The 15288-nt window shown below is 39.0% G+C and overlaps 1 protein-coding gene across 5 annotated transcripts in view; it reads left to right on the top strand.

Moving 5' to 3' along the window:
• magi3a (membrane associated guanylate kinase, WW and PDZ domain containing 3a) overlaps positions 1–15288 on the top strand; it is an 83591-nt gene that overhangs the window by 46469 nt on the left and 21834 nt on the right. For all 5 annotated transcript variants that reach the window (XM_088408831.1, XM_088408830.1, XM_088408833.1 and 2 more), the window contains 5 exons: positions 5121–5237; positions 6955–7074; positions 12919–13125; positions 14563–14731; positions 15169–15248. In XM_088408831.1, the coding sequence (XP_088264957.1) occupies positions 5121–5237; positions 6955–7074; positions 12919–13125; positions 14563–14731; positions 15169–15248 (693 nt within the window). The remainder of the gene's footprint in view (positions 1–5120; positions 5238–6954; positions 7075–12918; positions 13126–14562; positions 14732–15168; positions 15249–15288) is intronic.

Genomic DNA, 15288 nt, shown 5'->3' with positions numbered 1-15288 from the left:
ATGTAAACAGTATAAAAAATATATAATATAAATGTAAATAAAATGAAACATTTTTTCCATGATTTAAATATCTCTGCCATACCCAAAACTGAGAGTGATTCACAGGTAACACCACCAATGACCTCTAGAAGGCATTCAAGAACTGGCCCGATATAAAGTGAGTTTAGCCAGGCAAAAGAAAAACAACTTGAGACAGAAATAATTGATGGAAAAAAGTTGCTGTCATGAAATTACACGTTTGTGATTTAATTAAATGGTAGCATCAAGTAATCATTGCAAATAAGAAACGGATGCTACATTAAACATTCCTATAACCATAAAATAAACAGTCACACTTGTGCAAATAAAAGTCAGAGTTTTGCCCCCAAGGCATTTATTTATACAACATATAATGTGAGGAACAGATCAGTGACATCATTGATTTTGAACATTATGGCAGCCGTTCACTGATCTTGCATAATTAGCCGAATATCGGCTGATCATGAGCAAGCCGATCAAATCAACCTAAAGTCTAATTGATAAAGAATGTTTATCTGTGCAAACCCTTATCTATAAGTAAGGTAATTATTTCTATCTTAGCAAATAGTTCTCGACCACTATACAAATATAACTTACGTACAGTGAGTGTCAAGCCATGCGTTCAAATATTGCACCAGAAATTGTTTAATTATCATTGCCATTATATAGTTGACCAAAGCACACCAAGTTAGAAGCCTGAAAATGTTTTAGGACAAGTAGAGCTTGTTCGTGTTTAACGTCTACTCTAGACCAAGGGTGTCAAACCGATTTTTATTGTGGGCCACATTGTACTTATAGTGTCTGTTAGAGGGCCGGAATAAATCTAGAAAAAAAGCTTCAATTTTAACGTACCCCTTTAATTTCCCTAAAATCCAGAAAATGTAGGACTTAAAAATAGAAAAACACGTGTCTAATAAAGGCCATTTTTGCCGGTTGACATCTTTACCTAGTTTTGAATACAGAGGCCGATTAAAAACTGTTCAAAAGATAGATCGGGAACAGAAAATGGTTATTTTTGAAGACAATCTGCAAGTTTAGCAAGAAACTTGAAATCAAATCAGCTTTCGGCGGGCCACATAAAATGATGTGGCGGGCCGGTTCTGGCCCCCGGGCCTTGAGTTTGACACTCGTGGTCTAGACCCAAAGAGCTCATACAACTTGGTTGATGTAGCGATTTTAAGAGAGTGGTGAAATAAAGCATCTTTTGGATCGCGATGAAGTGATTCTTTGCCTGTGTTCTCCAGAGACTGAAGGAGATGCCATTTTCCGTAACCCTGAGTTGTCGAATGTACCTAAAAAGGAGGTAATTTGCAGATGGATGACACATTCTCACTAGCACAGGTGCCAGCATGAAAGGAAAGCCTGATTAGACACCCACCGCTGTTGGCATTGCTTCCTCTCATTGAGGAAATCTTTTGTCTTTGCAATAACGTAGACTGCATTATTCTTTCATGACGTGGTTCTCGCTCATGAATTATTCATTTTGTGTATTTGGATTGAACTTTGATTTCATTCATTATGGTTGTTCCTGTGGAGCGATGCCCTATTTCTGACTGCTGTGAAAAGCTTGTGATTTTCATCTCTGCACAACAAAAATATTCAGAAAGTTTGGGGAATAAATGGACACCACGACCACACGATTTCGTCTTTCTGCTTCCTGCTTGTCCCAAGTGCACCTGTTAATTTCTCTTTCAAGGGAATGTGCTCAAACTTAGTTAAGAATCAGGTCAACGCTTTTATTGATCACTCAGTAGTAGTCAACATTTAACCAATTTACGGAATGAGTTTATCTGTGAGATCACTGGCCTTGCCAGTGTTTTTCGCCTCAAAGAATAATTGAAGTACAGTGTGTATCTTGTTGCTTTGGGATATTCAATTGAGTACTACAGAACCAGGCATATTATATTTATTTCGAAGCATACATTTTTTTGTCTTTTAACATTGGCCTATTCCTGCCACATCTTTAATGTTTCTTTTTCAGCCCAAGTTCACAAAGTCTTTCACTTTTAAGTGATTGCCATATGCCATTAGTTTGTTCAGGAAACTGAAATCACTGCTCAAATGAGTCCATTAGTTTTTATGAGTTGTTATTATTAGTTTTTACCTTCACTCGTTGGACTTTATAATACATGAAGTTTACATGAGTCTACTCCCTTATCCTCATGGTGGCAGCAATAGTTAAGATGGCATTTTTAAAATTATTTCATTTATTTTTCTGTGCGTACTGCAATTTACAATACACTTTTACACTTTACAATACAATTTTATAGACAAAATGAACAGTCTGTCCAATTCATTAAAAAAAAAGGCAGCTTTTAATTTTATTTATTTATTTATTTATTTATTTATTTATTTATTTATTTATTTATTTTTACGCATGCAGGCCAGCTTTTCTGGAATGAGTTCCAGGCATTAAATTCAAAACGAGTGAGGTTTTGCTAAAACAAATGCAAAACGACAATTATCAGTCTCATCATCAAATAGCTAGCTGTGTACTGTATTCAACTAAAAAGGATTTGCAACAGATTCACAGAATACATACACACACATACACACTATATATTGAATCAACTATATCTATTATGTATACTGTATATGTTATACATTGTCCATCCACAAGTTTGTGCGAGGAATGGTCTCGTGTCATTTTCTGTTGCCGCATGTGTGTTTTTTTTTTTCCCCCGGACTTTAGCCTTTTGGGGCACGGCTGAAGACTCACTTTTTTTTCTCTCTCTCTCTCTCTCTCTCCTCCATATTCCTCATGTAACATTTTGTATAGCAGAGCACCCCCAGCAAGCAGTGCGGGGTCCCTGAACAGCGAGGCGGACGTGCTAACCACTGCTCCAAAGAGCTGCCCTATTTGGAATTTTTGTAGTATAATTTAACGGCAACATCATCGTCAGTATTGAACATTGACTTTATTAATGGACACCTCATAAAAAGAGCGTCAGGAACGAGAGAAGGGACATCAAATGATTATGCCTTTCACATGCTTCGTTTGTGATTAAAGCATTTCTTATAAGAGGACACACAAAAGAGAGAGAAACCCCACAGTTGAAAAAGCAAAGAAAACAGGAAAAAATCTGAAATTACTGAAGAGCTACTAAAACAATGAACGTAGGCTGTCCTCCACATTGTTGTTTTGTACTGTATATTTATTATACGGTTGTATATTTTTACAGCACAAGAAAATGTTGCAGAAAACATTAAACATTACCACTGCGAAAAAAAAACAGATTTAATGGCAAGTACTGATTGTGCTCGATTTGATGGCTATTCCTGAAAGTGATTTAAAGAGACAGTGTGTAAGATTTACACCGTTTTTCATTAAAAAGGAATACGTTAAATGATTATAAATTTTGAAACTTGCAAACAAATGTGTCCTTAATGACCAATAGTATGTTTTAAATATAGTCCTAGGTCTAGTTATCATTCAATTATATTACATGGTTGGTGGCACATATCTGCCATATCTGTTATAGCTACATACAATGGTAGATGCAGCGCCTCCTGCTGTCCGTAATGAAAACCGGTTTAAATCTTACACATGGTCCCTTTCAACAGAGGTGAGAGCAGTCTCGCAGGGGCTCACCCGGGTTGTTAAATATCTGCCGGATAAAAATGAAAGATGAGAGATAGACATAGAATAATGATTAGAGGAGGAGTGGGACAGGCCACATTTCTTGTGTGCTCTCCCATGTATCATCATTACTGCTGTCTGCCAGCAAGATACCTCATCCCTGCCTTTCCTCAGTTTTTAATGATTCGCCATCCCTAAAGTGCACCCCTCACACCACATAGTATTTGTCTAATAGCCAAGTCACAAAGACTTCTATTGTGTCCCACATACTTGAAACTATGACCCTGGCAGGCCCGCGATGACGTTGCCATGCAAGTTAGTGGGAAGCTCAAAGGTACCGCTCGCTTTGCTTTTTCCCTCTGCCTCTCTCTGTCTATGGAGATATGATGTAGCAACCTAACACAGCCTGACAGGCGGACCACAAAGACTGCCCTGTTCTGTGCTCGAGAGTTGGAGTTGCCTTTAGACAAGAGGAGGTGATTTGCATGCGTTTTTGTTTGATGAATCAATGTTGTCCACCCTTTGGGAAATCTACCCCCTGCAGTCCTGTGGTGGCAATTAGTAACCTCTATTTTCATGACAAATTCCTGCAGAACCTTTATGTGTATTTTTATTTTATTTTATTTTATTCTTTTTTGGAGGGGAAGGCGGGGGGGGGGGCGCGGTGGATAGATGACCATTTCCAGCATGAAATCTACCCGTAAAATATGCTGCATTGTTGTTTAGATTAATGTGAATTTCTTCCACATTTGGGCTTCTGGGAACACAGACCGCAGCCCTGTGGCTACAAATGTGGAACGTGCATTGAGACCCAGCTTATATTCCCTTGACCTAAATTCCTCACTCACATTGTTCTGGTAAAAAAAAAAAAAAAAAGTCTGAAGAGTTGCATAATAGTGAGCTGTGTGTCTATTGGCCCGACTGTACTGCAGTTACTAGACTGTTTTAGTGAAGAAGCAGGCACACAGGAGTTGTTAAAAAGTCCTCGTGAAATACTAGCTCTTCATCAATAAGACACAGCAAGAAAACATTCTTAAACAGCCAAATGTTAAGTAACGTTTCAACATAAGTGCTACCCTTGTTCAAAATTGAACTCACATTCGCATCACTTTTGCTTCTAGTGAACCACATGTGTTCTTCATTTCATCCCATGAGATGAAGCATCTAAAAACAGTTTGATCTTTTATTCCTCAATGCAGAGAAGTTCTCAGCATAATGTAAAAATTAATTAATTCTATGGAAGACTGAACGTGATCTTCTTTTCAGTTCAGTTCGGAATTCTCAATTGAGCTCTTCTATTGAATATCATATTGTGTCACTGGTAATAATGTTGTGGGTGCCTGGTTTATAGATACTCTAGTGTGGGTATATAACATCGTTGTATGGACATAAGGTAAGCTATAGCTTTACCGCTCATCAGTTATGAACATTCGGTTCAGTTTAAAGTTTTAATATTTTGTGTCTCCCTCAGTAAAAACAAGGATTTTTTTTTTTTTGGTACTGAAATATGTTTTTCTTCCAGGAAAGGTGCTGAACGCTGATTTGCATCACTACCTCAGTCTGCAGTTCCAGAAGGGATCGCTAGATCACAAGCTTCAGCAGGTGATCAGAGACAACTTGTACCTGCGCACTATTCCCTGTAAGTAGTAACAAAAAAACTGTAACTGCAACTATGATAATGGTGAAATGTTCGCCATTTCAGTATCTCTAATATTTTTGGGCCAGCCAAGGTACCTGTCATGTTGTTGCTCACGTGCCTCTAATTCTAACATTCTTCTGGTAGGTTCGAATGATTTCTAATCTCGTTGAAAACATAGACTATTTTGTAATCTTCATGTGTGAGGTTCAAGATTTGAAAGATTCTTGGGCGTATTCAGGCTAAGGAGCATGGCGGGCGAAAGGTTGCTGGAGCGTGGCTTTCTATTTCACCAGACAGCCTTATTAAATTGTTGTGCTTGGCTCTTACAAAGATGTCAGAAGCGCAACAATGCCAGTGGTCTTGGGCCACCAGGTAATTCATCAATCCTTGGCAGAACCCCAACTCCATCCCTAGTGCCAGCCACATCTCTCTTTTTATACTAAATATCCATCTTGGGTATGCAATCCACCATAAATGATCCTTTGGAAGATAAGAAACAAAGAGCAATAGAGTAAACGTAGAAATAGTATCCTTGGAGTTTATCTTTTTAGCAGAGATAATACTACTAATAATTGAGGTGCACATAAACGGTGGAATTAGCCATCCTGTCTGCAGGTTGGGAGCCGTATTCCGAATATGAGCACGAATAAACCTGATTTACCACCAAGCTCTTTGACTCACTTAAATTGAGTTGAAAAATGTCCTATTTTTGTAGTTCCGCTCAGTTTGCCCTATTGCTGTCAGCCGCAATAAACCACTGCCCCTTTAGCAAACTGAGCTGTTCAAGAAGTGATGGCCCACAGCGGCGTCAGGACGGATGGTTCTGTAGGAAGAAGTGAAGAATGGGGACATTAAATGCAAAGTTAAATTCCCACATGCGTGCAAAGCAGCCAGATAGCAAAGCGCCTCGGCCAAGGCTCTGTAAAAGCCCTGATTACAGCTCAAAAGACGCTAAGCAGAGTTGGCGCGTTAAGAAGCGTGAAGTGTTTTTCATAACAATGTGTTCCAGCATCTCTCAAACGAGAGCATCATCAAGGCGGTACATGGTGCTTTCTTAATGATAGGCAGCAGTTTGGGAGCGTTGTTTGCATTTTATGAAAGAAGCTGCCGAGATTTTGAGGCCTGAGACCGGAAACATCACGCCCTGTTTTCGTTTGATGAAGTTATTTTGAGATATCAAGACGATCAATTTATAGTGAAGGAATTGGTGTCATTATTAGTTTGATTATTTATTATTTTTTACCCTATGAAGTCATAAACTTTGACTTGTTTTCTTTAAAGACAAACATGGTTTCCAAGTCAAGTGGATGTTGCCAAATATTGATTTTGGCACTACTTTGCACTAGTTTCTAGGTGGGGGGGACAGTCTGACCACCTCTATCAACAGCCAATCACTTCATTTATTTTCATTGAAAACATCATGAACAACATAACTTTACGAAGATCACAAATGTATATGATCTTGTATGGGCACAAATCCTTGTTTCAAGTTCATTCTTTCTTTTAAATATTTTTATTTCAAAACTGTTCAAGAGAAATCAAACCACTCTACGAAAGGATTTCCAACATGACAATGTTGCCACAGCGCTCTGTTTTAAATCAGTGTTTTCCTAATAAAAAAAATATTTTTTGCTGGTGAACATAGGTGGCTGAAAAAAACAGGGAGCACATCACAAAAAAAAGGTTGAGAACCATTAAAGTCTGCCCTTGTTCTCAGGTACCACTCGGCAGCCCAGAGAGGGCGAAGTTCCTGGAGTGGACTACAACTTCATCAGTGTGGAAGAGTTCCGTAACCTGGAAGAATGTGGACTTTTGCTCGAGAGTGGAACCTATGATGGTATTTATCAAACATAACACAGTCTTCACAATGAAGGATTGAGACTGTTTTTGTTCAATGAATAGTTGAACCTGGCATGTCTTTTAAACCCTATCCAAATTGACTTTTGAGTCAACAGAAACTCACAATTGTATTGTTTCTGATTTTGGCTCCAGAAGTCAAGTCTCACTTTATTTAATGTACTTACATTCGAGTCTTCATTTGCTCTTTTGGGTGTACATGTGTGTGTGTCCAGAATTTATTGATGTGCTTTGGTCAGAACAGCAACATTTGTTTTGGACAATGAGTCCACGCCATGCCTTGCAAAGCAAGAAATTTAATTCAGTGGCTTGGTGATGAAGGGCTGCTGCCACAAGCGAGAATAGTCTCACTTTTTCTCTCTTTGAGTGCACAGCTCAAGATATAGTTTTGTTTAGAGCATAGTTTTTATCTTATTTTAAAAACAATGTTCACAATATGTCGTTTTGGCTTTCTGTTTTAGAGGTTTCACAAAGTGAGAAATCTTTAGCAAACATAGTGTCAGACACAAGGTTGATACAGGAACCGAGAATCGAGACTGTGCTTTTCTTCTCATTTATTGATACAGATGTCAGTAAACATCAATAAACCTTCAGATTTCAAATTTGAATTCATCACACCACGAACCAAACTGATCTTGCACTATACCTAATCTTGTTCACTGTGCAAATATGTGTACAATCTAGTTAAGAAGCCATCACCCCTTTACAAAAAACTGGCAAAAACGTTCATTATCCCAACAGCACACAAATTGACAAGATTATAGCAAAAGTATTTGTTGTCTTTCCACGCAATGACCCAACACATTGTCTTCCAATAGCTTAGAAATGTGAAACAGCCAAGTTAATGTGTAGCAAGGTGTGAGTGCTATGTGATGTGGCTGTCCGCTGTGTATCCCAAATGGGCCCTGGGAGACCAGCCATTCAACCCTGAATCCATAAATTAGTCAGCAAGATGAGTCATAGTCTTGTACTGCCTTTCCCTTAATAATGCGGCACAAACATGCTGTATTGATAGCCGACATTTACAAGCGCCCAGAAATTTGATTATAATCTCGGAATGTCAAAACTGTGGCTGAGGTTGAAAAGGGAAAAGAAAAATACGGAAAAAAACAAAAACAAAACAAAACACAAAACAAAACAAAAAGCTATGCATAAGATAATTGAACAAAGAATTTACCATTGTTGAGCTTCACAGAGAACGTCTTTGTGAACTGCATTGTACAACACTTTGGCCAGAAAAGTTGTGAAAACGATTATGTAACTCAAATTGGGTGTTTGGCCGGTCCAGGATGCACCCCTCCCTCTCGCCAATAACAGTTGGGATTGGCGCCAAAACCTCCTCGACTCTCGTGAGGTTAAGCGATTCGGAGAATGGATGGATGGATAAATCAAATTGACCGTGTCCATTTATGAATTATTCAGAATGGAGGGTGAGCTTAAATGGATTAGATTCCTTCAAGTAAAAGAGATGTTTACCTTCCATCAAGGATCCACACTGGCTATAGCCAGTAAAATAAACATTGTGGCTTTAGGAAGGCAGTTTTTCTTACATTAGACCAAAGCTACGGAATGCAGTGACCTGTTTAGCCTTCAGATTTATCACTAGAAACATCCTGTAAACATTTAAAATGGATTTTCCTCCGGTGCCTTTTTCTCAAATTTATTTGATTTTATTAATTTCTCAATTTAATGTTTGCAGTTGGCCTATTAAAATATAAGAGAAATACTTTCCAGTAATTGATTTGCCCCATACTTATGTACTGTATAGAAATACAGTGGGCCCCCGTGTTATGAGATTAAGCCGTTCCGTGGCTGGTCTCGTAAGGCAAATACACCGTATGGGGGGCAATTCAAACCTATGTTAAATAACTAATGCGTTTAGAACCCCAGGTAAAAACATCAAATTTGTACATGCGTGTTAAGAATTGGTACCAAAATAGTGTAGTAAGTGCTACGTATATATAATATACATGTATACAATCAGAAAACGTCATAAATAAAAAATATAGAAAGGATTTATTTACCTTTGCATGGCGGTTGTTATGCCCATATTCCCTAGTAAGGGCAGCTTAGGATAGGCTAGCGTCGTATTTCTTGATTATCTCTAGCATCGTTTCCATAGAAATCATCTTCTTACTTCTCTCGTTAACATCACTAGCAATCTTGGGACCCATGGCTAACCCAGTCAAGTTTGAATTAAGCAGTAAAATGCACTATAAAAACGGTTGTGTAACCACTCAGGATAGAACAAAGCGTTACCGTTCCACCATTTCGAAATGAGTGAGACCGACCAATAGCAAGCCACCATCTCCGTGAGGAGATGCCGACCAATAGCAGACCGGCACTGTAGTGACACGTTGCAGGGATGCAGTTTGGGCATCAGAAAATAAGTGGAATTACATAAAAATGCCTGCAGATGTAGACAAAACAACACAAATACAGCCAACCCCTTAGGTTCATGACAGTTGTTTTTGTCGCAAAACCGGGAAAATACCATCAAGTGGGGATGAAAAAACTCCACGTCACAACATGAAAAAAAAAAACATAAGCCAGGGACGCTGTAACATGGGGGTCCACTGTATTATGGATCCCATTTATTATTCAAAAGGGCCCAAGAAATGTGATGATAAAAGTAGATATTTCAATATTTAGTGTCAATTTTTTTGGCTACATATTGGGCAAGTGAGCTACTATAATGATACTGTGGAGATAATGTATTTATTAAATGCCAGAAGCAGCCACCATAGATGATCAACTCAATAAGTATAGCCCATGCTTGTGTGTCTGTCAGGGTACAGTTCGTCAGAAAATGAGACTGATAAAATTCTTGTTGTGAATATAAAACTAAAAATGTCATCCTCCCCTTAAAATGCCCCAGTGATTTGCTCCTCCACGAAGGCCACAACTGAATAGAACCAGTGTTGCGTTAGGGAGTCTGTCGTAGAGTCATGACGCGAAGCTGCATTGCTGTTCATTAGAGAGAAAGAGAGAGCAGCATGGCAAAAATGACAGTTGGGAGCTTACAGAGGTGCTGTGATGGCAGCTGCTTAGCTACCTAGAAGCAACAAAATAGCTTTTCTTTGTGGCATATAGACAAGTGGCGAATAAAAAAAGAAATGAAAGGGGGGCGGTATTGTAAATGAGATGTCCCCAAATGCTCTTTTCTTGAAAACAGGAATGCCGGGTTAGAATAACTAACTGACGCTCGGCCTCAGCCGCCAGGCGATGCATGCCAAACAGTGCAACAGATCCGTGCCAAAACACAGAAAGTAAGATCAACTTCACATGCCTCAAGCTGTGGAAATCACAATCAGAGCCTGGACACACTGGCCATTGCCCCAGAGAGCAGAGCTCCATCCTCAATGATTAATGAGAGTCAGTGACGCTGGCTGGCAAGGAGATAAACGCAAATGTGTTTGGGGAGGTTAATGGGGAAGGCCAATCATATATCTCTTCAGAGAACACCATTTTGTTTGTGGCTGAAACACTGCCATTTGTTGACCTATAAATGATTTACTTCGTCAGCGTTTTGAATTGTCTTTATAGTATTTTCTCTCTAAAGGTTGCATGTGCTAGCTTCCAGATTGGGAGATGTTCTGTGCTGTCCTGTAGATCTGTGGTCTCCAACCATTTTATCACCGGGGGGAGGGGTGCTCAAAATGTACAAGAATGTACGTAAATGACAGTAAGTCAATCATAAAACTGAATTACAAAAGCTGTTAATTTCAAGGGAAATACCTGGCGCAAAAACAAGCTAAACGCATACAGGGCAACGCTATATAACATGATGACAATAAGAACTAATATTAGCTAGCATGTAATTCACAGTCGCAAGTTGTTAGCTCAACAAACAAACACATGTTGGCCATTTTATCATGCATCAACATTCTTACATAAAAAAGTACAGCTTACAGACAGTCGTGGGCCAAATTTCACAGAGTGCGTCACCGACTGACTGCTCTCAAAACCACACCATCCTTCTCACTACAAAATGTAATATTAACAGGGGCCAGGGGCGGCCACCAAAAAAAACAAAGATCAAGCCAAACAAAGCAAAAATTAATCAACTGTTAAATTAGTTCCAAAACATTATTCGGGTGCGGTCCACGCGGCCCAGTACCAGTTGGTCCACGGACCGGTATTGGGCCACAGACCCTTGGTTGGGGGCCGCTGCTGTAGGTGGCATTTTTAAATATACAGTGGAACCTCTCGCTACAAATTGAATCCGTTCCGGAGTGCAGTTTGCATCCTGAATCATCCAAGCTGGAAATAAATGCCGTATTCAATTTTATAAAATTGTACCGACATGAGTCTTTCATAAGCCAAGTTGCAAGTTCAAGTGAAGATTTGCAAAACCAAGCAAGTTGCAAGTCATGTGACTCGAGCTGAGAGCACTCTTTTTTTTTTTTTTAAACTCATTCTCTGTAAGCCTAGTGTAAATTTATTAGATGTCTGTAGCTGTGAATGGCAGAGAATGAGTTCAGTTACACGATGATATTTTTGTATTTGAAGTAACAAAAAGCAAAAGTAAACAAAGAGTCTAGTGGGATTAAGCTAATTTCACAAATCTTAAAAAAAAAAAAAACACTGATTCCTCAAATACGCAGAATTGTGCACTCATTAATTCAATAAAAATAATTAGCCCACACACTCATGAGTTCCTTTTTTAAAGTTTCATGGTTTCACACAAAGATCTCCTTAAGATGCTGTCTGGATTGTGATTAATGAGCTCAGGAACATTAGCTTAGCATCTATTTTACAGCAGTTGCAGTTCCTTATCCCCTTGGTGTTCCATGCAACTTCTTTTGCTAAACTTAATTAAAAAAAAAAAAAAAAAAAAAAAGCTTTTATAAAACGGTTATGCATCAATTACTCCTTGTTCAAGTAAGACACATAGCCTTTAAGGTCTCATTTTACAGTTACAGTTTAGCAAAATGTTACTTGAACATAGTATACCCCCCAAGTGTTTCTGTGTCCTCAACTTAGCAGGTCAGCCCTCTCCAATGGTGTGCTTGAGGAAGGATGAAAATCATTTGGGGCTCTCACTGCACTATGCACACTCGCTCTGTGCAGTTGGCGCTGCACTGCCTTGGGCGCCAACATGACAGAAAGGCTTGATTGACTTGGAGAGATCTCATGCTTTCACAACTTTAATTTGAATAAACAATGTATAGCTTCATCGGTCCTCACAAAGTCACATCGCGTTATAATAGGCGAACATTTGCATAACACATGCTCGTTAATGTATAGCTTTTTTTTTAATACCATTTGATGATTACGGTACTTGTTGTTTCACAGTTTTCTGGAATGTAATCCTCACGCTTTATGCAAACTATATGCAGCATATTTCAATTTCAGGTTTGACAATTTGGCACAAAAGAGACCTTGCCAAATACTTTTAAGACTGCAATTACCGATTGTTTCAATAATCAAATCGCGGTTGAATATGTTCCATTTTTAGATCAATTAAATTAACATGTTTTAAAATGTTGATAATTTTTTTCCAACATAAAAGCAAACAAAATTGTAATATGTCTGTCTTAATGAGGGACTATAAAAAGTGAAGAGTATCAGTGTTGAGATGAAATACTGAAAAATTACTAAACAGAGGGTTGCAAGAGTTGCAGAGTGGTAGCATCATACCAATCAATGCATATTGAGTTGTTTCCCTCTGTTTGGGCTATAAAAGTGAAAAAAATGGAAATAACACCAATGAGTTAAAAATGCAAGAGGTCTACCTCATTGATTGCAGTGAGACTTTCTGTTTTACACGGAACAACTTGCAACGTGGCAGATTTGAAGACTCGTAATTTGATTTTTCCAGGTAACTACTATGGAACTCCTAAACCGCCTGCCGAGCCCAGCCCTGTTCAGCCGGACCTGGTGGACCAGGTCCTATTTGATGAGGAATTTGACAATGAAGTCCAACGAAAGCGCACAACCTCAGTCAGCAAGATGGACCGGAAGGATAGTGCAGCTCCAGAGGAGGAGGATGAAGATGAGAGGCCTCCAATGGTCAACGGTCAAACTGGTGAGAAAGGCGCTTGTCCCTTATTTCTTCCCACTTTAATACAGAGCAAAATATTACATGTTCCGTCTCTGTGCGAGTGATTTGGATTTGTCCTCGTGTGTGTGAAAACATACATTCGTGCAGAAATACTCAGCAACATTCAGGAGCTAATGACACACATTTGGAGACCCGACCAAGGTGAAATGACAATGGCTAGTGGTTTACTGCCTTTTTCAAATTGGATATCTCTACACATCATATATAGGGGTGATTCGTGATCGGTCATTAGCTGAACCCGAGCCTCAGTTGAGAGTGTGGAAATGCTTAATCTTTTAAAGGTATGAATTATACACAAATTATTCTAGACAAAGTTAACTTACAGTTAAAAATTGTCTAAATAAGCATCCCTAAGAAAGCATCTTAGAAACACAAAAAGGTATTACATTTGACCTATTTATTAAGTGTGGTCTTTGGCATATACACAAAATCCTAATCTTGGTGAAAAACGGATGTTGCACGACATCAGGTATTTATTATATATATATATATATATATATATATATATATATATATATATATATATATATATATATATATATATATATATATATATATATATATATATAATTTATATGTATGTATATATATATATATATATATATATATATATAATTTATATGTATATATATATATATATATAATTTATATGTATATATATATATATATATATATATATTTATATGTATATATATTTATATGTGTATATATATATATATATATATATATATATATATATATATATATATATATATATATATATGTATATATATATGTATATATATATGTATAGGTATTTAAATGTGCCTTCCATTCCAAAAAAGCACGTTACCTGCACTGTACTTCATTTTGTGTGTTTTGTTGTGATAATAAGCCAAACCACTTTTGTCACGGTGCGTCTTTAGCAATCCATTCCAACGGCTATACAAACAGAGCAATCAATAATGCGACGAAGCTCCCCAGATGAATGTTTAGAAATAGGAGCCACACTTTCACATAATACCAACGAGCGCAGCGCTTCGGGCTGGGCTGAAGCCTTGGTCAGCTCCGCTCCGCTCTTGCCCCGGAGGCAGTTCCCAGTATATCACCGCTGACATGCAAATTCTATTGCTCCGCTCTTCTCTGTGTACTCTCTCTGCCTCCCCCTTCTCTCTCGCTATGTCTCCCTCTCTCTCCCCCCTTTCCTCTTTTGGTGGGATGCAACCATCCGCCCAGTGTGCAAAGCAAGAGCAACTTGAGCAGTGCAAGGCACCATGCAGGGAACCCAAAGGAGATCCAATGTTTCCACGTTCTCACCTCCCGTCTCCTTCTCTTTTTACCACCTCCCGTACCCCTATTCCCATCCGCTCCCTCTTTCTGTCTCTGTGCCCGTGTCCCTGGCGGCATGTCGGGCCGCTGCAGACCACAAGGACAAGGCGGATTGGAGGAAGGCCGTGCCCAGCTACAATCAGTCGACTGGATCCATGGACCTGCGAGCGTGGAGTGCCATGGCGCAGGACGATAATCAGGAGCCCCTGCCAAAGAACTGGGAAATGGCCTACACTGAGACCGGCATGGTCTATTTTATAGAGTGAGTAGCCTTAACCCTGCCCAGATTGGCTCCAATTGCATGAACTCCCAGCAGTCTACTGACTCCTTGAAACATTGTCCAAATACTCAACCAATTCATCACAAGAAGCCAGATCGTTTACGGTCGTGCTTCTGATATTAATCTGTCGAAGGTAATGTATCTGCAGGCCCAGCACGTCTTTTCCCTTTCATGTGTCCTGTGGTCATTATTTTCCATCCACTCTTTTACTTGTGCCTCAGTGCTCCAAATTAAGATTACAGTAGCATTCTGAATATAATCTCAAAATGTATGTAGGTAGTCTATTCTCCGCCCTTAAAGCTTTTTAGCTTCTTGGTGAAATAGCTCCCGGGTAATATGGCGTTGCTAATTGCATAATCGTCTCATTATCTTTTTAATGGTCTCGACAAAACCTGAAGATGAATTTTGTCTTTGCGCAGCCATAATAGCAAAACCACCACCTGGCTGGACCCGCGGCTCGCCAAGAAGGCCAAGGCTCCTGAGAAATGCGAAGAAGGAGGTGAGACAGTTGGCTAATACAAATGGAGTCACTCACTAGT

Source organism: Hippichthys cyanospilos, chromosome 2 (assembly GCF_059441005.1).
Source record: "Hippichthys cyanospilos isolate Australia breed blue-spotted pipefish chromosome 2, RoL_Hcya_1.0, whole genome shotgun sequence".
Classification (NCBI taxonomy): Eukaryota; Metazoa; Chordata; class Actinopteri; order Syngnathiformes; family Syngnathidae; genus Hippichthys; species Hippichthys cyanospilos.
This window is presented reverse-complemented; position numbering and strand designations above follow the sequence as displayed.